The 27,041-nt window shown below is 42.9% G+C and overlaps 1 protein-coding gene across 1 annotated transcript in view; it reads left to right on the forward strand.

Annotated features, from left to right (window-relative positions):
* Positions 1 to 27,041, forward strand: part of LOC308294849 (voltage-dependent calcium channel subunit alpha-2/delta-1) — a gene marked incomplete at both ends in the record, with an annotated part of 206,923 nt that overhangs the window by 6,054 nt on the left and 173,828 nt on the right. Inside the window, 2 exons of the mRNA XM_080737735.1 lie at positions 25,065 to 25,146; positions 25,291 to 25,407. Coding sequence (XP_080593861.1) covers positions 25,065 to 25,146; positions 25,291 to 25,407 — 199 coding nt within the window. The remainder of the gene's footprint in view (positions 1 to 25,064; positions 25,147 to 25,290; positions 25,408 to 27,041) is intronic.

Genomic DNA, 27,041 nt, shown 5'->3' on the forward strand with positions numbered 1-27,041 from the left:
TATAATGTGCATAAATATTAATAGTTGACCCAGATTATGGCCAGTAGGGGGCCAGCTCTACTGTGTCCATGGGAGCACTATGCCCTCATTCACATCAACAGGGTCGCACTGGAAACAGCTTCACATACAGTACCGCATCTTACCTTCTTTCAAGGGAAAGCTATAGGGTGATATACAGTAGGTACGTATGGGTTTCAGGGGCCAAATGCCTGAAGGGCGCTTTTTTCTACTATGGATAAAGTGCATTCCTGTGCTAGAGCGAGTGCTGTATGTCCATGTACCTTTTGCACTGTGTTGTGTTGGTTTAGAGCATACATGGGCAACTGGCGGCCCGGGGGCCACATGCGGCCCCCACATTCACTTACAGCGGCCCTCAGGTTAATACCGGAATACTGAATATATTATTGATTTCAGCTGTTACAATTCTAAACATGACCTGTGTAGGAGCCAAACTGGTTAAATGGAATTTTTGGCACTTGGTTAATTGATTGATTGATTGGGTTAATTAACTGGCTATTTGGTGGAGGCACCCATTGGCACCTCTTGTTGTGGGAGTGTCTCTGAAGGTGGCCTCAAGAGGTTACAAAAGACACCTCTCCCATGCTCACCTTCAAGGCTGGTTTTGTCCATGGCGGTAGGGTGAGCTGGGGGAGTGAAACTTTTGTTGACCGCACTAGAGCACTTTTCATAGCTTTAAATCGCACTTTTATTGTTGTAATTTGCTCACTGATTATTTAATTTCATACACAGATTTATTGCATTATTTTGATAACTGTAATGATTGGTGTCACTGAAAATTATGAGTAAAGCATTTTAAACTTATGAGCGACTTTGTGGATGTGAGTGTTTTAAGGTGCGAGTCATACAGTATTTTAACCTCCCATGCTTAGCCTACTGGCTCTTTTAACTATTGGGGTTATTAGCAGCCGCAACAACCTGCTTTAATTCCATCAGTCTATATTAGTAGCCTAATGACTAGTATAGTTGTATTAAAATGTATCTTTTTTTATGTCCAATGTATTTGTATTTAGATTCATGAAGTTAACATGAGTATAACTAAATGCGTTTGAAATTAAATCAAAATGTTACATTTCAGGATTCCAATTAAGAAATAACAAAAAATAATTCAGGATTCAGTAGATCGGCAAAAATAGCCGATCTACAAGCTCAAAACGCATCGCACTGCGATGCGTTTTGAGCTTGTAGAGCTGCTATTTTTGCTTCTATTGTATGCAATACTAGAATGACGACGTAGCAATATGCAATTTGGCCCTCTGGAGTGAAGGTGGAAATATAGTGGCCCTCACCATCATCAAAGTTGCCCACCCCTGGTTTAGAGAGACACATGAAGGCAAAGCGTGTTCCTTGTATGTAACCTGGTAATGAAATGCTTCCGTCTCCACTGTGGGAGGAGGACTTTACAGCACTTTGTTAGGTGACAGACTGTGTATCATCAGAATCCCCGCTGGGTTGGAGCGTTGGTGCATGAGTGTCGCTGCTTTGATGCCATTTTTGAGCGAGCCTGGCTTAATGCACTGTTGCTGTCTGTGTGTGTCTGTAATGATGCGTAATTAGACTATAGTTCAACACAGGCCTCCACTGGGACACACAGTGTGGGTCAAATCATTACACCCTCTCTCTCTCTCTCCCTCTCTCCCTCTCTCTCTCTCTCTCTCTCTCTCTCTCTCTCTCTCTCGCACGCACACACACACACACACACACACACACACACACACACACACACACACACACACACACACATTTTCACTTGCTCACGCTCTCTACTATCTGTGGAAAACAATGTAGGACACTGTTTGACCTAGTTGCCATATCAGTGTACAGTATGTACGTGCGTGAATCTATCTGTATGTGTGCATCTGTGTGGATGCTTTTATGATGTCTGTGTGCGTGTGTGCGTGCGTGCGGGCGTACGTGCGTGCGTGCGTGCGTGCGTGTGACACCGTGTGTGTGCATACACGGCCGCACACAGGCCTGTGCATCTGCATGTGTGTGTGTGTGTGTGTGCGCGCACACAGGTGCGCCTGTGCATGCGTGCTTGTGTTTAATTATCCAGTGCTGTTTAGAGGCTGTAGAAGTAATCACACTAATAGAGCAGAACAACTTTGCTTCCTCAGCGCAACAGCAGTTAGTCTATCACTATATTTAGACACCCGTGTCCCTGTGTGTCACTATTATTGGCTAAACTATTAACGCTACTAGCGTGTGGTTGAGTTCTCCAGTATAATGTATTGCTATAAGTTATGATTTTATGATTGTTTGGATGTTGACAGTGTTCAGTTTCCTACCAGAGTCTATGGCAGACTTTACATACAGTACAGGACAATGATCTAAATCATGGAGGTACCCTGCCGTACCTCCGTGTACTCCTAGGGTAACACGTACCCCCATTTGAGAAACACCGATCTAAATGACCCCTGCTGTTATGTTTTGACTTCTACATTTTACATCTCTTTCTAATGAACAATTTGTTTAATCAAGTTATTAGTCGTACAGGTTTGCTGTATTCCAGTAGACTTGCAGGGGTCTTCAACGTTTTCAGGCCAGGGACCCCCAAACTGATGGGGAGATGGAGCAGGGACCCACTACCTTGTAGCGTGGGGGTGGGGGCTAACATATTGTATATTTATGTGCAATTGTGTTTCATGTGTATAAACATATTGTGCATTCAATACTATGCTATTAAAATAATAGATTAATATATTCATGCTTTTATTTTAATCATGCATGTATAAGTGGCCATACCACTGCCATGCACAAACATACCTTATTAACTGACAACTATTACTAACAATCTGTCAATTGCACAATAATCATGTATACGCTATTCAAGAGACAGAATCATGTTTTTTTTTTATATATTTAAAGAAAAAATATTATTTTTTCTTTGTTTTTAAAAATAAAAATACAAAATATAGATTTTTTTCCCAACAATTTCGGGGACCCCCTGCAGTATCCCCGCGGACCCCCTGTTGAAGACCCCTGTAGTAGAGAGTTCATGCTTGTGTTCTTGTCAAGCTTTTATAGATGTCCTGAACCAATGTGTTGAAGTATTAAGCTGTGATGGTGAGCCACCCTGCAGTCTGATACATCCTGGAACAACTGAATTGACTGATTTCAGCTCAACAAACTGCTCAACAAAGTGGCACACACACGCACGCACGCACGCACGCACACACACACACACACACACACACACACACACACACACACACACACACACACACACACACACACGGGTGCACCATGTATCTGACAAACCGCCAGTAAAGTTTGTTTCTCACTTGGGGGGGGAAAAATCCTTCGATTTTTAGCTCGATTGCAGATTGGCATGTGGAGTCAGTTAAGGCAGGCGGTCTGCGTTAAATATCCTCTGGTGTGAAAGGGCTCAAGACCCCCGTCCCGATTTTGTCAACTCCTTGCACTGGGTGAAAAGAGAGATTATCTGACATATACTGGTAGAGTATATGACAGTTTATTTACAGGTATACTGGGCATAAACCGACATTATTGGGTATATACTTTTTGAGGGATATTCTGGCATATTCCTCTGTATTCAGTGATAATAGGTGATATACTGCCCCCAGCTAGACAAAGGCACACCAGGGGGTCTGGTTCATTCCTTTGACCTACAAATTGACTATTTGTTTAAAGAAAGGGGAGGAGGGCAAACAGCCCCCCTCCCAAAAAGACACATTTTAGTTTGCCTTGTATATCCCAAGTATTTGCCTTATCTCACATTTTCAATTAATTACACTGTTGTAAGAAGTAGAAACTTGCAATCTCATGTACTATAATGACATTCAATGATGACTAATTAGAAACAGTTGCATGATACAATACGTCTTTATTTTTGAACATCATAAGAGATACAGTATAGTATTGTACAGTATTGTATAGTACAGGAATGGCATGCAAATTGACTGGAACCTCATTTAGTCGAAGTCAGGGGTCTTCAACGTTCTTCGCGCCTATAAATGCCTTCGAAGCGTCCCTGTTGCGTTATTTAACCACTTGAGCCGTCAATACTTAATACATTTTACCTTATACTCTGTACTTAGTCCGTTACAACAAACCTCTTTGCTGAAAATAACCGATCAACAAGCTCACAACGCATCGCGCTGCGAGGCGTTGTGAGCTTGTAGATCTACTAGGTTTGGCTAAAGTTATCAGAATATGGACACTAGGGTTCAAATGGTTAATGTAAAGAAGGAGAAAATGTTCTATCCCGCAAAGAGTTGGAGGACCCTCTGTAGGCACTTCCTTTTCTGTCTTAACCAATCACGTTCCTTGTAAGTGTGAAAATGTGACCAATCAGGTGTCTTGCTACCACCTTTGAATTTTAACTGCCTGGCAGTCTGGCAGTCTGGTTCTGCTTGGTGAAGAAGATAGACAGAGAGGAGAGGTTGTAGGCCCTACTTAAATGAATGGATCATTTTAAAACTGTTTGGTAAGTTGCAACAAATATAATTCTATAATTCTATGCAATAGCTTAATCTCTTCTTTGTTTTCTGCCAAATTAGAGGGACGACAAATGTTGATTAGATTATATTACATTAGGTTGTATTGCTTGTTGTTCTCACATCATATTGTCTGTATTTATCAGTGGCAAATTCTTTCAAACTGTGGACTGGAGGCCTTTTTTAACCACTTTTATTTAACCAGTTAAACATTGCATTGCATGCATTGTTTGACCAGGGTACATTTTTTATTGTCCCCCTGCACCAAATCTCTTCAACAAAATAGCCAATCTACAAGCTCACAACATATAACAATTGTTGTAAGCCTCTGCTATTTTTGGCCAAATGTCAGCCCATAATTTCACCAAATGTGTACCTTTATGACATACTGTATTATGTTTTATGCTGTTTGCAGGATGCCTTAAGATGAACGCCAAGAAGCCAAGACAAGCCAAAAAGAATGAGTGTAAGTTACTGTACAAGGAACTGTTTGTAAGACTTTTGTGTTCCTGTACTAACTCTAATTTAACAAATTGTTTAATTGCAGTTATTTTACAGTTGTGAGACACTGGCATGAGAGACAGAACTCACTTTAAGTTATTTTAGACAGTTAAGAGCCACTGACCCCTTTGTCACTGTAATGCTAAAGAGGTGGGGGTTGGGTGTCTTCTGGTCCAAATATGCATAGCCAACTAACATTCTTCTTCTCATTAACAGTGTGTCTGTTCTCCACATGAACCATGTTGTTGGCCGACGTTGGTTTCACCAATGTATGCTGAAGTTTTAACAGGTAGCCCTAAGCCTAAACTCCTACAACATGTCAGTTAACACACACACACACACACACACACACACACACACACACACACACACACACACACACACACACACACACACACACACACACACACACACACAATCATATTGAATTGTGTTGTTTTCTGTAGATTTACAATTAAATAAATCCTAATTGTATTTTCCTTGTATTTTAGGTCGGGTGATGTGGAACGTTTCACCTCCACCGGGAAGAGATGGCCAGACGAGGTGGGGCCATCACTGCTGGCCTGCATTATTTATGCCACCATTTTACTTTTTTTTTTTTTTAACAATTTGTTGTTGTCTTTTTCTTCTACAAATGTTTCATGTCAAGGACCCCCACAATTGTAATTGACACCATGTATGCATCTAAAGATTTTGTAACAATATTATGCTTTCCAACAAACTGTTCTGTTTTAGTTGTGTTTCTCTCAATAAAAACAATTTACCTGACTGAGATTTTTGCCTATTTGTTCATAAATTAATTCTATGTCACACAGTGCAACACATTTTGAGCTTGTTGTAGATCTGCTATTTTGCTATTATTTTTTTTAAATTGGAATACTGAATAATGATTAACTAGAATATAAATATACAATAATATACAATATATATAAAATATAATGGACCCCCCAATGTGGATGGGGGGGGTCCACGAATACCCCCCCCCCCCTCATAAAGCCCCCCCCCCCCCCCCCAATGTGGAGGGGTGCCCCCCCCCCCCACACACACACACACCACCCACAGATCACAGCCAATCACAGCTGGCTTAGTGCACATGCTCGGTGAAAATGCAGGTATAGGGAGGGGGGAAAATTCCCTCCCACCAGTGAGAAATCCTGGGACTTCTGAGGTGTGATTTCTGACAGCAGCCACAGCAGGGGTTCACGAATACTTAAGTAGTGGTACAAAACGGCTATATACCGAACTGAATACTCCTGAATATCTGGCTGATTACCTCATGTTTATGCCGGTTTATTTACTGAATATACTGTCATAGAATGTAGTATACCGGTCCGATAACCAATCTTTTCACCCAGTGTTGTTTGATTTTCTCTCACGAATCTGGAACTATAATGAGTAGTCTACTCATTATAGTTCCAGATCGCTGATTCATGAGAGATATATGGTCTACTCAGTAGACTATATGTACAGTGTACGCTACAGTATCATTGCTGTGTCCAAAACCATTCCTTTTTTTGTTATTATTTTACCTTTTTTACCATTTACATTTTAAAATAGCAGATCTACATCACTTGTAGGGTTAGATTAATTACTGTAGGTATTAACGTCGGCTATTAGCAGACAGGCAAGCTACACATATGCCTAAAGGCTTTTTAGGTTGCTTATTTGTATACTCTGTAACACTCCATCAGTGTTATGTGCCCAACAGAGCAGATCTATAAGCTATCAACACGCAGCGCATTGATAGCTTGTAGATCTTATTTTCTTTTTCTTCCTTAAAATTTCTATCCCACAATTTTGTAACCCATTATTCACCCAGTGCCAATTGCCTAAGCTGTAATCCTGGGATCTACTCTCCCTCTGCCAACCTGCGGAGGACCCAGAACTTTGCTCATGCACTTCACTGTACATGGCTGTACAGAAAAGACCATGTGTTTGTGTGATGAAGCATCTCAAAGCTACTAGCAGTGGTGGAAAAAGTACTCACATTTTGTACTTAAGTAAAAGTATCAATACTGCACTGTAGATGTATACTCCGTTACAAGTAAATGTCCAGAATTCCAAATGTACTTGAGTAAAAGTATGAAAGTGTTGGCATTAAATTGTACTTAAAGTACTAAAAGTACTAAATGTTTGCGACGGGTTGTGAGCTTGTAGATTGGCTATTTTCAAATGGCCACCGTATATAATCAGGCTTAAGTGGTTTATGTATGTTTTATAATATTGTAATTTAGATCTGCAAAGTAACTAGTAACTAACGTTTTCAAATAATTGTACTGGAGTAAAAGTACAATATTTGGATCCGAGATGTAGTGGAGTAGAAGTAAAAGTATAGTATTATACTCAAGTAAAGTACAAATAACTCAAAATTGTACTTAATTACAATACTTAAGTAAATGTACTTAGGCCTAGTTACTTTACACCACTGGCTACTAGCAAACTATCTGCAATCTCGTCAGTGGCAGCGGGGACCAACCTCTACTCTGTCACCTGGTTCGAATGATATCAACGCACTTAATGCGAAATATTCACGTGCTTTCAGACTCTTCAATGCAGAAAGTATCCAGGATACTTGGATATCCAGTATGCCAATGCAGAGATATTAGTAGTAAAATGTCGACATCTAGTGGTCAACCTCAGAGGAGCGCAAAAATAAAACCTGAGGTGAAGCCCAGCCTCGAACCAGATGCCAAATATGCTCTGTTCCCCGGTGTAACGCTCCACGCCACAGACCCCGACGGAGCGGCGCGGTATTGGGCGCCGATGACCCCCGTGAGTCGCCACCGAGGCGAGCGCTAGCGAGCCGAGTTGCCGCGACGAGCGGTGGGAACGGCGCCCAATCCCACTCAGCCGCGTTACCGAGTTATGTGCCGTTATGGACAGAATAGTAAATATTCAGTCCCTCACTATCCACGCCTACCCCACTATCCACGTCATAGATAAATGCACAAAAAAGGAGTCACTTCATCCGTTCATTAGCTCAGTCAGTAGAGCACGGATGCAACAAACCCACGGTTTGGGTTCGATTCCCCTGAGGGGAATAATATTCAAGGCGAGAGATATCGGCGCATGCGTACTTCAAAGTGCACGGAGAACAGGATACCGTGGATACTCCTCCGTGGATACCCAGTGCATACTCTCTGCATTCAAACGTCTGAGAAATGGTGAAAAAGTCGGATTGAATGCGAAGAGAGCAGTCGAAGCCGGTGACTCTGTATATCTCGTCAATCTTGTCACGTGGCAGTCAATGGCATTAGTTGCCACAATATGGTTTTAGGCTACTCTGTTATTGAAAAATCACACTCGTGTGAACTGAGCGGTGGTGTGTGTGTGTGTGTGTGTGTGTGTGTGTGTGTGTGTGTGTGTGTGTGTGTGTGTGTGTGTGTGTGTGTGTGTGTGTGTGTGTGTGTGTGTGTGTGTGTGTGTGTGTGTGTGTGTGTGCAACAGCGCCCCTCCCTTAACATGTGTGGTCAGAAAAGGTTACTGCAGGCTACAGACAGACAGACAGACAGACACGGAGACAGACAGACAGACAGACAGACCCACACACACGGCCACGTATAGGAGCGTTGTGACCACCGCTCAAAAATAGAAAATTACATTCATACTGTACATCTGGAAGCATGAAGGATAGTTCAGTACAGTATTAACACTGTATGGCTGCTGCCTTGATCAAAAGATGCACAGCTACAGTAAAGTCGTCTGTGTTCATTTAACTCTGAGAGTGACCAAATTGACTACATACTGTATTTTCATGTTACCCAGTCTCAGAAGGAAATGTATTGATATAGCCTACAACATTATCTAGCTTACAACCAGTTCTTCTCTCAGAACCTTGTGGTTCTTGATGGTGTTTGCTCCACTTAAAGTATTCATGTTAGGGACAGACTATTTTCAGTAACGCAGTGTCACTGAAAATAATATTAAAGCAACAGTATTCAGAGGACATTGCAGTTAGGGTTGCATTTCAAGGGTACTTTGAGAATTAAACACAGGTGTAATTCATTTGAGGTAATTTATTGTGCCACTTTATTGTGGTAGTCTTGACCCTACTAGGCAAGTGGGGTAAAAGTTCCAGGAAGTGAGGTACCAGGAACAGTTATACAAGTAAAGCCTCTTTGGTAAAGCTGTAGGGGTTCCATTTTGGGTGTGAAAGAGTGTTTGTTGTGGTTTGACTCTTTAAAGCCTTAACTGTAGAACTTTAACTATGAATCATTGAATATTGTGGCCGTTAAACTTTACGAATTAAGAAATGATGAAGGTATTCTTGTTATGGTGGATATTATAAACTGAAACAGACCACTAAAGGAACAAAGGAATCTCCTGGAGCCTGCTGACATAGAGGTTGGGTGAGAGGAATATAATTGTTTTCTTGTGCAATGCATTGCTATTTTCTTGTTTAAATGTATGGTGGCAGCTGGATGGAATACATGGTCTGTTGTGCTGGCTCATTATATACTGTATGTGTACACCTATCTCATGTGCACAGATTAGTGGGAACGAATTGTGTAATTTGTGCGCATCAATTTACACACAAACATGGTAACACATTCTCAAAATGTGTTATATCTTTCTTGTGGGGGCAGCCACTAGGCCTATCTTGTGTGCACAAAATACTATTTTGAGTGCTTGTTATAGTAAAACATGGCCACAATATGTATTTATTTCTCTCTATCTCTCTCATGGCCACTCTGGGGATCCGTAGAGATTTCAGACTTAAATTGGACTCATGTGACCAAACTTGTGTGACCAAAAACTGAGACCTGATTTGGACTCGAGCTCAAGTCTTGAGAGCATCTCTGCAGTATGCGGTCATCACAAGAATTGTCTGTCAATTATTGGCAGTCCTGCATAGGTATGCAACAGTTAGCTAAACTTGACTAATTGATTCGTTGATTATAAAAAAAAAATCGGCTAGAATCTGTCCACATTGAGTCGTTGATATATATATAAAAAAAGCGTTAAGATTATTTGATTAATAAGAAAGGTAATTGATAGAATAATCAACACTCCAAAATAAGCATGGAAATATGCCTACTGTCAATACATGCTGCTGACAGAGAGAGAGAATTTGCACGATTTTGTGCTCTACTGAGTGCTCCTTTATTGATTTATTTACCAGGCCACAACATGTGTAAGGTAAAATCATTCAACAAAGCTATCTCCCACTGATATGAGATAGCATAGACTGTTTTGGCAGAGATAACATGAATTGTGGAAATGTGTCCTTTTGGAAAGTTTAGAAATCTTTATTGGTCATCACTTTTAAGTCGCTCACATACAGTAAGCTTGTATGAAAGATTGTTCTCCTTTACGGGAGGTGACCTGGCTTCAGGTAAATTAACTAACACAGTCTGACAGCTGCCTTCAAATAATATCATGGCATTTGATATGAAGTTGTGCAATTGAGAACTTGAGGTGTGGCTGAGAATGCATAATTTACCAGAGAACTGTGTGAAAAGTTAATTTTAAAATGCTACATGATGTAGCTGTAAATAAAATGGTAAACATTTGTAGGCCTAATCAAATAGATGAATCCGTGACCGTCTCTGGGAACAAAACAGGCTCGGGCTTTATGATAATCCTTCAATAAATTACACAAATCTCTGCACGGGTGTGAGTGAGTGTGTCCCCAGTATAACTTAAGAACCACCGGACCGATCGACTTCAGAATCGGTGTGTGTATCGCCTAGGACTAGGGCTGTCACAATTATTACATAATCGTCTAATCGCGATTATTTGACTTAATTGTGATTATTTTTCATAATCGTCATAATCGTTTCCATGTTGAAAAATTATCATATATTTTTTTTAAAAGTCAAAAATAGTGGAAATAGCAGATCTACAAGCTCATAACGCGTCGCGATGCGACGCGTTGTGAGCTTGTAGATCGGCTTGCACATGGCTTGTAGATCGGCTATTTCCACTATCAATGTTCTTTTTTTACTAGTATAAAGTTGTCAAATATGTCAGTAATTTCTTTGTATATTTAGGTTATGTGTCATATCTGACATGTGCAACTTCAAAGCCTAAAAGCCAAACAGAAATGTAATTGTCAATGACAAAAACACAATTAAATCGTTAATCGCAATTATTTGAGTGTAAATTAATCGTCATGTGTATGTATGTATGTAATCCGCGTATCTCGAGAACCGTTCTTCCCACCGGCACGTGCGTCTGACATCAGAGTTTTCAGCAACCGGTACTGTGTGTGCAGAGATCTCCATATATGGGCATAAGGGGACAAAGGCAAACAGATGGTCAAAACGGGACCTATGACAACAGGTATATTGGGGTTTGCATTAAAGGGTGGGGCATTCATGGGGTCTGCTCCAAAAAAGAAAAAGAAAATAAAAGAAACAAAGACAAACATAAGACAAGCAACAAAGCGTGGGACTGGGAGGATGACTTGAATGATGCAGATTTAAGCAGGCTGCGTATTCTGCTTAAAGAAGAAACAAACAAAAAGCAACAGAGATCTCATATATGGGCATAAAATGGACGCAGATAAACAGATATCTCCATATATGGCATATATGGGCATAAAATGTACGCAGAATCACAAAGATCTCCATATACGGGCATAAAGGGACACAGACAGACAGATACAGAGATCTCCATATATGGGCATAAAATGGACGCAAATAGACAGATATCTCCATATATGGGCATATATGGGCATAAAATGGACCCAGAACTATATCTGCAGTGATCTCCATATATGGACATAAAATGGACGCCGACAGATAGATACAGATATCTCCATATATGGGCATAAATGGACACAGGCAAACAGATGGTCAAAACGGGTCCTATGACAACAGGTATAATGGGGTTTGCATTAAAGGGCGGGGCATTCATTCCCTATTTACATCGTTCCCGAGTTGGCCAGGTCGCCGACTAGACGCTGGGCCGCCCGAAGGGCGGCCCAGCTTCTAGTATTATAAAACACACATTAACCCACTTTGGCCCTATTTTATACTGCTATTTGAACATTTTCAAACATTTTGTACAGCTTCTAGTATTATTAATAATAAAGGATCAAATTAAATAAAAAGTCCATATATGGGCATTCCCAGAAACAAAATCCCTTTTATGCCCATATATGGAGATTTCTGATGTCATCAATCCCAGGCCCTAACTGGCCCAAGAGCCTGCTCTACTCTGATTTACACCCTACCTTCCCCGAAAATGTTAATATTAAGTCCATATATGTATATGGATATATATTGATAAAGGAAAACATTAAAATAATCCCAATGTCCCAATGTCATCAATATTAAGGACAATCTGGGAATGCCCATATTTGGTACTAATGCCTATATATGGGCATGTTTTGACATAACATTGTTGACTATCATCAACTGGTCCGATATACATCACTGGCCAGATGGCCAAGAATTGGCACGCCCATGTCGCCCTGAGGCGTCTTACTAGTTTATATACATTTATTTGTGAATACATTTTCTCCATTGCCTTTAATTACATTTTTAACATTTCCCAAATATGGAGATGACTGAAATCATAGATGTTTGACATCATCGACTGACACAGTATGTCCTTGTACATATATGGGCATTCCAATATATGGGCTTAATATTTATGACATCAGGGATCTCATATGGGCATAAAAGGGACACAGACTAACACAGAGATCTCCATATGTGGCCATTAATTTATTAGTGAATTAATTTTCCCCATCGATTTGAATGGGGAAAATAGACAAAATTCTGCAAGTGTGATTGAAGAATTTATTAGAAGTTTGCAATAGAAAAAAGTACAGTTTCATGACAGTACAAATCACTGGTACAAGGTCAACTAAAAGGAGATCCTAGAAAGCCGAGGCTTATTTCCACAGGAACCACACTTTAAGTATCTCATATAACATTGAAAGACAGACGGATAGAACATAGTACTTTATCTAGGATAATATCAGTTTCAAAAGCATAACATCAAATACAAAAGGCAGAATACAAAGAAAAAGGGGGGGGGGAGCATGGGGGCTTAGTCTATTTACAAGTCACGGGTAGCTGCTGTCTGAAGGTGACTTTTCATACCAATTTTGAAGGAGGCTAGGGATTTGCTCTCCTTTAGGGCTTGTGGAAGGGCGTTCCACATGTTGATGGTATAGCAGGAGAACGAGTTAGCGCCTTGTTTAGTGTTAAATCTACGCTGATGATGATTAGTGGAGCTGCCTCTGGTGTTATGATCGTGAACATCCTTGACCTTTAAGAAGTAGTTTAGTGACTCGCATCACAGCAACCACACTTGCAATTTCCAATTGTATCCTTCTAGCAACACTTTGTATATAAAATATACCCCGGGCGGGTCTTGACGTCATCAATCATATTAGACATACAGTCTGTAAGTGTGAGTGCCAAGTCGTTATCCAACTTTCTCTAGATCTCAGAACCTTTGGTTATGTGATGTTCTTTTTCCTGCCAAGCTCGTTCTCCTTAGTTCTATCCTGGGTTGCTGGCCTGGGTCCTTTCTTCTGCTGCTGATTAATGGGTGCACAGCATCCTGATGTGCCATTCAGTCAGTGTGTACGAAAAAATAGCCTGGCCTTTCCATTGGCGAGAGAGAAGAGCATGTCCCATCAAATAAAGACTGCATTATACTTCCCCACCCAGCAAGCCTTTCATTTTGGGATTTCACTGAAAAGAAGCTGATTTAATTTTCTCCCTCTTGTCCATTTGCCAAGACACTGGAAAGTAACATCATTTTCTCACAGTCATCTATATCAGTGGTTCTCAACCTTTTCAGGCCGTGACCCCCAAAATAATCTGGAGACCCCCCACCCTGACGAGCACTAATAGTTGAGGCATTACATTTTGTATAACACAGTTGGGGCTGTCACGATTATGACATTTTACATGACGATTAATTGTCACTCAAATAATTGCGATTAACGATTTAATTGTGTTATTGACAATTACATTTCTGTTTGGCTTGTAGGCTCTGAAGTTGCACATGGCAGCTATGACATATAACCCAAATACACAAAGTAATCAAGGACATATTTGACCACTTTACACTTTAAAAAGAACATTGATAGTGGAAGTAGCCGATCTACAAGCTCACAACGCATCGCATCGCGACGCGTTGTGAGCTTGTAGATCGGCTATTTCCACTATTTTTTAAATGTTTGAACATATACAACAATATACAACATTTATCAACATGTAAACGATTATGACGATTATCACAAAATAATTGCGATTAGACGATGTAGACGACACACACACACACACACACACACACACACACACACACACACACACACACACACACACACACACAGACAGCACTAAGCTGGGATGCACAGCCTTGTGCGTAATGCATAGTAAACTGTTACTGAAGGAGGGAATGGTGATATTTGTGCATATGATCCAATAGTTGATTAAAGCTTGATTTATACATCATTAGTGGCGTTTCCATAAAGCCTCTTAATGCGCATTTATGGCTTATTCGCAAAATCTTTTTATGGAAACACTTCAAAATGCGAATAAACTTTCATTATCCGCAAAAAAATGTATCTGCTTGGAGGAGGTGGATTTTGAGGCGTTATCGAATAAACTAAATGCACATTTGTGAATGGAAACGGGTCAGACAATAAATGCAAACACTATAAATAAATATAGTGTGTAAATTCCTCCCGTTTTCACCTCCCGGAGTCAAGCCATCCGTGGCTAACCCTTCCTCATCACACAGTGTTGCGTGCCAAAAGTGGCCAATCTACAAGCTCACAGCAGCTCGCATCAGCGTCTCTGCGCCGCGCTGTGAGCTTGCAGATCGGCCACCTTCCAGAGGACGCTGAAAGAGCACTGTGCAGCGATCGAGTCACAGCAGTCAGACGTGCAGTGCTCACGGTTCGGTCTGAAAAAATCAGCCCGATCAACCCATGCGACCGTCGCTAATTTGAATGACACCCGCAAATGGAAACGGGCTAAATTTGCTTTGTCTTAACACAATTACTGCCTTTTAATCTGAAGTTTGCTTGGTGCCTTGGTTCCGTGCCGTTTCCTCCATACGCCGCCGCTATTATTTTGAAGGGCCGGAAGGGGGTTGTTTTAGTTTTTTTGGATTATCACTTGACGGCAACGATTACGTCATCTAGTCACATGACAGTGTGAGCCCAGAAGAGAAACATGGCTGCGCCCAGCCGAGTGTATTTGTGTACCTTATACAGGCCTGTACAATGTCTCTTTTGGAGTAAATGAAGTCTCTTTATGGGCCTCTCAATGGATTTACTATGGAGGACGTTCACTTCGCGTGCACGCCCGACGTGCGTTGTAAACAAATCGCGGACATTACCGATACGGGAGCGACGTACAGTAAGTAATCATACCTTTACTGTATATACAGTAAGATTGACAGTCCTCACCGTCAACGGCACCATGGTTTTAACCCTTTCAATGACGGTGAGGATTGTCAACGGCAGCAGAACAGTTAATACACATTTCTGATAATTCACTTCCCTAATTCGAATACGTTTATGGAAACACGGCTAATGTGTGCTGGTGTCACGCACTGAAAATAGACAAGCTACAAGCTCACAACGTGCCACATTGTGACACATTTTGGGCTTGTAGCTCAGCTATTTCATATGTTGCACACCGATGTCCAGTAATGCATCTAATTATGATCCAGGTGTTGGGGTGTGATATGACCAGGATGGACATACTGTATGATAGGTTCACTAATTAGATTCTTGGAAGAAATCGTTGTCTTCACTTTACATCTCTGTCTCTGTCTTTGTTTCTTGGTCTCTCTTCTTCTCTAGCAATCTGTTCTCTCCGTCCTTTTCCCTCATTCTCATGTCATCTAGATCATTCTCTCACTTTCCCCCTCTCTCGTTTTCTTTCTCTGTCACAACCTTATTCCCACTAAGTAATCCTCCTGTGTTTAACAGGATAATGTGCCAGATTTGGGTGAACAGAGCTATAGTGAATTAATAACCCCCCCCAGGGCATTCTGTAATCTGTATGAAGTTGGAGGCAGGTCACAAGGTCGGTCCATACTGTTCCTGACACCCAACGTTTTCATTTTCTTTTCTTTTTTTAGATATCTTTTGGGCCTTTATTTGGATAGTACAGAGAAGAGTGACAGGAAAGACGGAAAGAGAGACATGGAGTGACACACAGCAAAGCCCTTTGGGCTCAGGAATCAAACCTGCGACTCGCTGTCGCATTAGAGCCTGTGAGCCCAATTATGCGTCTTTGCTCATAATAGCAAAATGGCTTTGGTCACGCAGCTACGTCTTAATTTGAGTAATTAAACCTGGCGTTAATTAAGACGTGCATAATAGGGCTATGCGTGGTATGTGCCTTAACCACTAGGCCTAAATGGTAAAATGGTAAATGGTGCATTTATATAGCGCCTTTATCCAAGGCGCTTTACAGAGATTGTGCATTACATTCACCCACTCACACACACACACACACGTTCATACACCGATGGCGGAGGAAACCATGCAAGGCACCAACCTGCTCACCGGGAGCAAATAGGGGTTCAGAGTCTTGCTCAAGGACTAACTCTGGGGGAGCCCGGGGTTGAACTGGGAACCCTTGGGGAACCCTCCGTGTCATAAGATGGCAACTCTCAGGGGCCACGGTGGCGCAGTGCTGTCGCCTCACAGCTAGAAGGTCCTGGGTTCGATTCCCACTGGGGATGCTGTGGCCGCTGGGGGCATGTTCATCAGAGCCCATACCCTAGGTGGGGTTGGCAAAAGGGCCTTTCTGTGTGGAGTTTGCATGTTCTCCCCGTGTCTCCTATAGGGTAGGTACCCTCACAAAAAACATGCAGTAATCCTGGTCTCTATATACTGCCTCCCCCTGACCAGACTTGGAAAAACATGTTCCTTCTTCCACGCACTACGTCCAACCGGGGAAACTCCCCCCTGTCAGGTGAAAAAAAGCAACTTGGACTCCTCCTGCATAGAAAAAAGCATGAGGTCAGTCCGTCTCCCAAGGTTGGCAGAGGGAGTGTAGCGCCCAGGATTACATTTGATAATTGACACAGGGTGAAAAATGGGTTACAAAATCGTGGGATAAAAAATAAGATGGCAACTCTCTATCCTTTAGCCACTGCGCCCCAGGCCTAGGCTATTAGTGCCCCTGCCCGACACATTCTTCCGGAAGGTCAGCTTTCCAAACCGACAAAACGTTGGAAAGACAATGCAGTCCATACTTACCTCTTGTTCCAGAAAGGGTAGCTCTCCACAGTCTTATGAACGTCAGTGTTTAAACTGAACTTGATTGCGACCATAGGTCGCAAGTTTACTATGAGAAACGTCACAGCTTGTCCGTGTCCGTCTGTCTGTCTGGACGTGTAGACGTGTACACGTTTTTACGGTCTATGGGTTTACCACTCTGACATCATGCTCTGATGTCGCTGTGATGTCCGGCACATCTTGTCCACGTATACGTGTATCTCTGAAGGTCAAGCCTGACACTGTGGTTCCCCTGACACATCACTGTGACAAACAGGTGATATCACAGGTAGAGATGCTCCGATTGATCGGCTCCGATAATTGATCGGCCGATAATGGCTATATCGGTTTTGATCGGTGTTTCCATAATGGATCCAAGCGAGCCGATCAAGGAATTGAAGCGAAATAGACGTTCGATTCACGTGCGCGTTGTGCATGCGTGCTTCTGATGGAGGAGAGCTCTGAGCTCTGAAAACTATTCTCCTCTGTGTGTGTGTGTGTGTGTGTGTGTGTGTGTGTGTGTGTGTGTGTGTGTGTGTGTGTGTGTGTGTGTGTGTGTGTGTGTGTGTGTGTGTGTGTGTGTGTGTGTGTGTGTGTGTGTGTGTGTGTGTGTGTGTGTGTGTGTGTGTGTGTGTGTGTGTGTGCAGCTCCAGTTCACGTCTCTCTCATTCTCTCTCTGTGTGCGACGTGAGAGATAACTACTCACGTTGCTGTAAACTTCGTTCCAAAAAAACATAATTCCAAAGTCATTGGAGTAGATATGGACAACAGTTGTTGTCGATCTAAGGATAAAGTTTGTAGTTCCCTTATAGAGTTTAAAACGGTCATTTCCACAGGACCTAACAGTTGGCAGCTAGTGGGAAGGAGGATGAAGTGTTGCCATTTAGTTTCTGCGACAGAAACAAGCAAACAGGTCTATGAAAACGTGTTGCCAGATTCTGTTTTTGAGAGAGAAACAAGCAAACAGGTCTATAAAAATAAAAAACTGGGGAAGGTCACTCAAACAGAAACGTTGCCTGGTATTGTTTAAGAACAGTGGTTCTCAAACATTTTCATGTCAAAAGCAAGGACCCCAAATGTGTAATATAGTGCACAGAAAAACAATCTTAAGGGCCTATTTGGCCTATTATTGATTCTGCTTTTAAAGAAACATGCTATTAACCATTATAACCAAGTAAGCTTGAAAATAATGAAGGGCAGACAATATTGCCACTGTCTTTATAGGAAATCGTTTTAGTTTTTTTCTTTAGGAGAAATTTTCCTAGGACTAAAATGATTTACGATACGATAATATATCGTATCGAGAATCGAATCGTGACCTTAGAATCGAAAGTTGAATTGAATTAATATGTCAATGTTGTGTGAGAGGAATCATTAAATATAAATGCTCCTACAGTGACACAATAGAAGCATTTATGGATTTCACGTTGTGATCGATCGGTAATATCGGGATTGGCAGATATTTATTCCACGCTGTAATCGATCGGTAATATTGGTATCGGCAGATATTGATTCCAGCTGATCGGTATCGGCCCCAAAAAACGTAATCGGAGCATCTCTAATCACAGGTGACATCACCTATGTAAAAGTCCATATATGGGTATTCCCCAGAATCCCTTTTATGCCCATATGAAGATCCCTGTATATCACTGGCCAGATGGCCAAGTATGGCCCATATCTGTGTGGCTGGTTCAGATAGGGATCTCCAGCTATTTGGCTAACTGTTTCCACACACACACACACACACACACACACACACACACACACACACACACACACACACACACACACACACACACACACACACACACACACACACACACACACACACACACAGCCCTCGGTGTCTCTCTCCCCTCGTCTATCTCCTCGCCCCCTCCCTCTCTCTGTTGAAACCCGACACTTTGGTGATGATAATGACACAGATCCCATGGGCTGGGCGGACGTTAAGATCCCCTGGACTGGCCGGACCGTGACAATAGGACGTTATAGCCAATTGGAGTGCTGCATTTGGTCCTGTCTACCATATACCGCTGGCTGCAGTTTTCGTTTGTATATGTTAGGATAGGATACAGCACATGGATCTCCATATATGGTTACCAGGGATCTCCATATATGGGTAACTTGTCCGATATACATCACTGGCCAGATAAAGGTTGCATATCACCCTGAGTGCTAATATTATACAACAGGTAGTTCCAACCAAGCAACGTCATTGTTTGAAATAGGCTCTCTACCGTGCTCAAACGAGCATGATGAGTGTCACACTGTGTAAGTGTAAGGGATACAGTATGTTGTCATTAAGCCTTTGACAAAATGTTGGGAGAATAGTAGCATAGACTCGACTGACATATATTACGCACGCACGCACTCACGCACGCAGGCAGACACGCACACACACGCGCGCGCGCACACACACTGGCAGAACACACAGACATACAGTGCATAGTAGCCTGTATCAACATATTGTCACTGTCGGGAAGAAACCTCTTATCTCCAAGTTTCAAATTTGTACCTTTTTCACCAATTAAAGCCTTGCTTCACCATACAAGGCTGTCGCACAAAAGTAGTGAAAACAGCCGATCTACAAGCACACAACGCCTTGCACCGTTGTGTGCTTGTAGATCGGCTATTTTCACTAGTTTTACAGTAAATATGTTTTAGAATGTTAACCACGACACAAACGGTTTTGGCAATACTGTACAAGGTTTGCACACGACAACGACGATATGCACACGCACACATAAAAAGACAGACAAACACGTGCATGCACACTCACATGCACCAGCCTGGGCCGTGCCACGTCAGTTTTGTTGGCACCTGAAAGCTTTTGTTATGGAGACAGATTTACAGTTGTAGCAGTCGATTGCACAGATGGCGAACTCTGGACAGATCTCTGCTCCTCTGAATATCAAATCCCTGGAAACACCCAGACACACGCATGCCACGCACACGTTTATGCACCCACACGCACACACATGCACGCATGCAGGGGCGTCACAAGGGGGGGGGGAAGTGGGACTGAGTTACTAGGGCCCAAGGTGGAGGGGCCTTAATTATTTTATGCTTTAGCTATTGAAAAATGGCAGATATGCAAGCTCACAGCACGGCACCGAGTGCAGCGCTGCAAGCTTGTAGATCTGCTATTTTTGAAAAGTCGTGAAAATGTGAGCAGATCTTGCTTCGGGGGGGGTCCCTGGAACTAAATATTTTGGGATGGGGAACCGCGGCCAAATACATATCATTTTGGGGGTCCTTCACATGAAAAGGTTTGAGCACCACTGACATAGAAACATATAGATTTTTCAAAAAACCTTAGAAGGATTTTGAAATATTCAAAGACTTTCACGATTTTTCTAAAATAGCAGATCTACAAGCTCGCAGCGCGGCACCGAGTGCCCGCTGTGAGCTTGTATATCTGCTATTTTTCAATAGTTAAAGCACAAAATAATGCGTTCCCACTTCCCCCTAGGAAGAACATTCATGGCCCGCAGTGAAGCCTTGTACCCAGGGCCCCGAATTTGGTGCGACACCCCTGCACGCACGCGCACACACTTCAGGGTTTTAGTGTGTAGCCATCTAAGGTCCAGTGAATTGGCCAGCTTTGAGTTTGGTATGTGTCTCTCTGGTCAGGAGGGAGGACTTGAGGAGAGCAGAGCGACAAGAGGAGATGAGGTGAAGGGAAGAGGGGAAATGAGAGGTGAGATGGTGGAAATGAATCGAGAGGATAGGTGAGATGTGCTAGTGAGTGTAGTGTAGAGGAGATGGGGTGAGGAGAAGTGAAGAAAGGTGAGAAAAGAAGGGGTGCGGGCAGAAGGGAGGGGGAGGAAAGGAGATGGGAGGATCAGAGAGGAAAAGGAAAGGAAAACGATCTGAACGGGGAATAGAGAGAATGGAAGGAGAGGAGCGGAATGAGAGAAAAGTGAGCAGGGTAGTGGGGGAAGGGGAACTGGAGAAGGGTGGAGACAAGAGGGAGGAGGTGTAGTGCATGTCTACCAAGCTGATGTCCTCTCCCTCAACATTATCCTGTCTACTTCGTCTAGGAGGAATGAGGAAGAATACAGCTGCTGTTACTGTTTCTTGTAACTATATGCCAAGTATAAATTGCATGTTTTTTATATTAACTCACCTGCAATTTGTAATTATTATAAAATTTGTATATTGATAGATATTTGTGGTCAATATTGGTTTTGGCGCTTTTGGTATAAAAACAAGTTGTTTTATATACACACATACAGTCCAAGCAGAGTCAAAGGTAAAGTTCATATCATGCATGAAGATCAAAGACAGCATCATAATTTGTACTCATGTATCCACAAGTTTCCAACGCCCCATAGTGCATTGCGCAGACGCTTTACCGAGCTTCCGGCGCCGCAGCCGAGTGTGATTTACACGCTCACAACAGGCTGCATCTGCAACGCGACGTGAGCTTGTATGTCTGCTGTTAAACCGGAAGTGTGGTCCAAATAATCTCCAGTCGCCTCCAGCAAACTCCCGCGGAAAGAGGTGGATACAGTGCAACATCAGAACCACTTGAACATAAACCGTTATAGACCAATATACACATAAATCTAGCCACATATAGAACCTCACCCTCCGCTGCATACTGTTGTGCTCCGAGATGAGGTCTGGGGTAGAATGCCTCCACAGTGAGGTAGAAAACACTTTTCCCCAAATTGTATCCAAGTGTTTCATGCCGTATTGCATGTTTTATGTACCGTGGGATGGAAAACCATAGTCAGGGAACGTGGAACTACCTTTACGTTTTGGATACAATTTGGGGAAAAGTGTTTTCTACCTCGCCCTGGAGGCATTATATTCCAGACCGGTGATATCCACGTAGCCGTAGAACCTCATCTCGGAGCACAACAGTATGCAGGGTGGGGTTCTATGGGGCTGACATAAATCAAGAACAAACAGTGATAAAGACAAATAGAAAATGGGGAAGCCATGTCGCCCATTGAAGATAACCAAAAATATAAATGACAACCAAATTTCACACCATGTCTTAACTGTGATCCACTAGCCTCCATGTACAGACATGTTGACGACGCCTGCCCATAGAAGAATTCTCAGTACAAAGACTCAAAACTGTGTTGGCATCGAGCAGCTGTTTGAGCAGCTGTTTTCTACCACATCTCCAATCAAGAACAGAACATATAGACATCACACTCATGGTGTTAAATGAAAATACATATATCAACATAAATCACCAAATTAACTCCAAGACGCAATGCTACACATAAAGACCCACCACATACGGTAATTCCCCGACGCATTCCCATAGTTAAATACCAATATTCAGGCACGCCCCCAGTATATTACTGGAATGCAACTACATTCAACAGGCCCCGCCGCCCCTGTCGCAGTGTGCCAACAGATGATTGGCTGTGGTGGGTAGCCAGCAATCATCCCATCCATCAGCCTGATTGATTCATGGATTTGTGGACCAATCATCCACAGAGCCTCCCATCTACCATGACCGCTGATTGGTTCATGGATCCCAAGCCACCGTGGACCAATCATGTTGCATCTGCTCCTCTATATCGGTGGTTCTCAACCTGTGGGTCGGGACCCCCAGGGGGGTCCCCAAATTATTTTGGGGGGTCCCCAGATGATTAACTTAATGTGCAACATTGTTTTCTCACCCAACAGTAAACAAACCAACATAAAGTTTAAGTGTATAGAGGGTATCTGCACAGTTCTAGTGACAATTTAAGGACTTTTTAATACCTCTAAAATGACAAATTAAACATTGGCCAAATTGTCAAATATTAGAGGTAATAGAGGCTGACATTTTTAAAATAGCCGATCTACATGTCACAACTTGTGACATGTAGATCGGCTATTTTCACAATAGAACTGTGCCATACAAAATGTAATTCCTCAGCGCTTAGTGCTCATCAGGGTGGGGGGTCCCCAGTTAAAATAGGATTGTTTTCACCTGACTATCCGGGGGCAAGACGTAAAAGGCAATATCCCCGGTTTAGTCAATGAATCATTCTTTTTGGGGTCCCTTTAGGTTAATCAATAAGAGTTTTCTTTCAGACATAACACTGGGAGGGTTATTAGGTTCTGCCTGTCAGTATAGAGTTGTCCACACAACCATCTGGCCAGGGATATTTAAGGATAGCAGCCCAATTATGGTTGCTATTTCTCTTCTTCCAAGCGTCCTCATTCTTTTTCCGCCAATCTCACCTTACTACGGATTTCCCCATCTACTGTAAATGTTGTCCCCCCACCTACCTGATGTATCATTTCCCATTTCTTTTCTATTCACGTGGGTCTTCTATATTGCTCCGCCTGCCTGAGTCTTTCCGTCTCCCTCAGTATGAGTCAGAGGCAGGGTACCTCTCCCTCACACATAGACCTTAAATGGCTTTCCACTCATTACACCCCGAGACTGTGTGCATAGCGGCTGCAAATGACACTTTTTGGAATGGTTTGTCTGTATGTATATTCATCTGTGTATCTCTGTTTGTGTGAATATATGCATGTGAGTGGAAAGGTCTATCTGTCATTGGGGAGTTTCAGGGCAGGGTCTGTGTGGCGATGAGCACATCTGTACACCGCCCATCCCCCCTATCTCTATCCACCTCATGCAATATTAATGTGTGTGTGTGTGTGTGTGTGTGTGTGTGTGTGTGTGTGTGTGTGTGTGTGTGTGTGTGTGTGTGTGTGTGTGTGTGTGTGTGTGTGTGTGTGTGTGTGTGTGTGTGTGTGTGTGTGTGTGTGTGTGTGTGTGTGTGTGTGTGTGTGTGTGTGTGTGCGTGCGTGCGTGCGTGCGCGTGTGTGTGTGTGTGCGTGCGTGCGTGTGTGTGTGTGTGTGTGTATTCATGCACAGCTGCGTATACACTGCATGCACACAACAGACCTGTTGCTTCTTTTCTTCTCTTATTAGAAAACAAAAAACGAGCACACTCAGTCTGTATAATGCAGTTTGCCGGGTGCACAGCTCACGAAGATTCACAACAGAAAATAATAGCCAGCACTCCGAAGTAATTCTGGTACTTTTAATTCATGGCTGCACGGACGACATACATACACGGATGCGCTTCGGTGTCAAGCCTTCAGCATGTAGGAAGGCTTGACGCCGAAACGCGCCAATGTATGCTGTCCCCGCATCCATGAATTAAAATGACTTTGACGTGCTGGCTTTTATTTTCTTACTTCTCTTATAACTGTTATCATAGATGGGCCCAATTGCTCCAACAAGTGATTGTCTCAGCTTCTGCCTCGTGTTGTCAGAATATTGATCTCCTATCACCCACATTTTGTCACTGACAATATACTGTATTATGATGTGCGATGCATGCAAAGACAACCCCGACAGTGCAACGAAGACAGACAATGGAAGACGAGGATGAGATGGACGTGTCTGGGTCTGATTTCTCACCCCCACGACCCAACGGATCATTTTTGATATTGAGGGAGGAATCTGTGTCTCACCTCTTCCTACCTCTGTTTACACAAGGCCCCGTCTGCTCGCATCACTGTCACATGCCACGCCCGCTGACACCCACCTGATTGGATGACTTTACGTTTGAACCCTCCGAAAAAGTAATCTTAGTGGTTCATCAGGGTGACCGAACCCGTTGACATGCGTTTGATTGGGTGACATTGTGCTTGTTCCTGGTGATTCTGATTTGATTGGCAAACACTGTGCCATGGCCTCTCATGACGGTTTTATTTTGCTTCTGTTGGTTTTAGGCCATGGTACGATTCAGACAGTTTGAATCAACTAATTTAATTATGTTTACAAGTCAGATAGGTTGACTGACAGTTTGATTGCTCTGTGTTTAAGCCTGTATTCCCTCCTAAAAAATTCAAAAGGTTTCATGCAAGTTTCTTTCTCTCTCTTTGTCCAACAGGATTAAGGAATGGGTAGACCAGATGCAGAGAGAGCTGGTGACGCTTGCGGAAACAGCCAGTGCAGGGAAGAGCCTCACACAGGTAAATAAACACAATTTATCATAACCAGTGAATGACTTCCTCCTTGTTTTCTTTTTCTTTTTCTATAGCCTTTGTGTTCCGTTTTTATGGTTAGATTTATTAATTTAATTTAACATAACCCCCTCTCTCTCTTTGTGTCGGTAGATTTATCTGGACAATAGGAACTTGTATAGTGTGGCGCCGAACGACGCTGAAGAGCTGGTGGCGCGAGCGGCCAGGAACATTGAGCAGCTGCTACGGAAGAGGTCTACTGCCCTGGAGGTAAGACCATGAATAAGACCAGAAGAGGTGGAAATATGCTTTCATACTTTTACATTTGTAGGCATTTGGCTGATGCTGTCACCCTGAATAAGCAGTATTATGAGGTTCCCTTTCTACCTCAAAGAAGAGTTGCCGAGTACTCTTTGGCTCTTGTTTGCGTACATGATAATCAATGGCAATAAGTGGACATAAAAACAAGACTTTTTACTGGAGAGAAAAAATAGTCTTGTTTAGTAAAAACAGTCATGTTCCTGGGCGCCTCGTGGCCTAGTGGACCAGGCGCATACCATATAGGCATTGCCATTTCGGCATCAATGCCTGTCGGCGTCGCTGGTTCGATTCCCGATCCGGGTGACCTTTGCCGCGTGTCACTCCCTGTCTCTCCCCCATTTCCTGTCTATCTATCTAGGTCGTCCTCAGACGAGCCCTCCATCGTTGTTTCCAGTCATCTCGGTTCTCCATACATCTGGCCAGCTCATTGGTGTTCTGTGTCCCTACGTCTTCCTTGAGTATGTCCACGTATGTTTTTGTGGGACGTCCTCGCGGCCGGTGCCCGTGTGTTGGCTCCCACAGTACCAATTTGCTGGCTGGAAGCTCCTGGTGTCTTTGGCAGTGTCCTGCTAGTCTCATTCTTCTGTAGTCTGTCAGTCATTGCCATATAGGCATTGCCATTTCGGCATCAATGCCTGTCGGCGTCGCTGGTTCGATTCCCGATCCGGGTGACCTTTGCCGCGTGTCACTCCCTGTCTCTCCCCCATTTCCTGTCAGTCTACTGTCCTATCCAATAAAGGCAAAAAGCCCAAAAACAAATATTAAAAATAAAAAAAAAACAGTCATGTTCTGATAACACTCAATTATGCAATGACCTTGAATTTTAAAACATGCCACATGCACAAATTGCTGCATGGCTCACAAAATTGGGTTGGACACCATGGGACTTGAAAAATGATCCCCAGGGAAGGAGACTTGCTGACTGCACACGCCATGGGGAAGGCATGGCTCTCCAAACACCTTCTTACCAGATGAGACAAAAATGTGCCAGACTGGGATATCTTAAAATGCTGTTAAAATGTTGCTTTAAAAATTATGTATCTCACATTCTACTGGTTTTTGGGTGTATTGTAAAATAAAAATACAAGATATTGATTAGGTAGCATTTAATGAAGACTTATCTTACTATAAATGCGAGAAATCTCTGTGAGCGTGCGCGCGTGCGTGCGTGCGTGCGTAGATGTAATCCGCGTATCTCGAGAACCGTTTGTCCCACCGGCTTCAGATTCGGCACGCGGGTTCCCCGCCGCGGCACAGGGTGCCGTGCCCGGCCTCGACCCGACACGGTGCGCGGTTTTCCCGAACCGTTGCGAAACGTTCGGAATCACCGTATGCGGAGCTGATTGTTGACATCAGGCTGTTTTGGAGGAAACCGGCGCAAGCGCTGACTCATTGTGACATCACTTCATAAAAGACTCTGACATCACGTACGTATGCCACATGAGTCAACAAAAAATGCCATGGTTACGTATTGAATGTCATTAAAGGGCGGGGCATTCATTCCCTATTTACATTGTTCCCGAGTTGGCCAGGCTGCCGACTAGACGCTTCTAGTATATATAAACATGTTAACTGATTTAAAA

Source organism: Nannobrachium achirus, assembly GCF_963921795.1.
Source record: "Nannobrachium achirus genome assembly, chromosome: 11".
NCBI classification, from domain to species: domain Eukaryota; kingdom Metazoa; phylum Chordata; class Actinopteri; order Myctophiformes; family Myctophidae; genus Nannobrachium; species Nannobrachium achirus.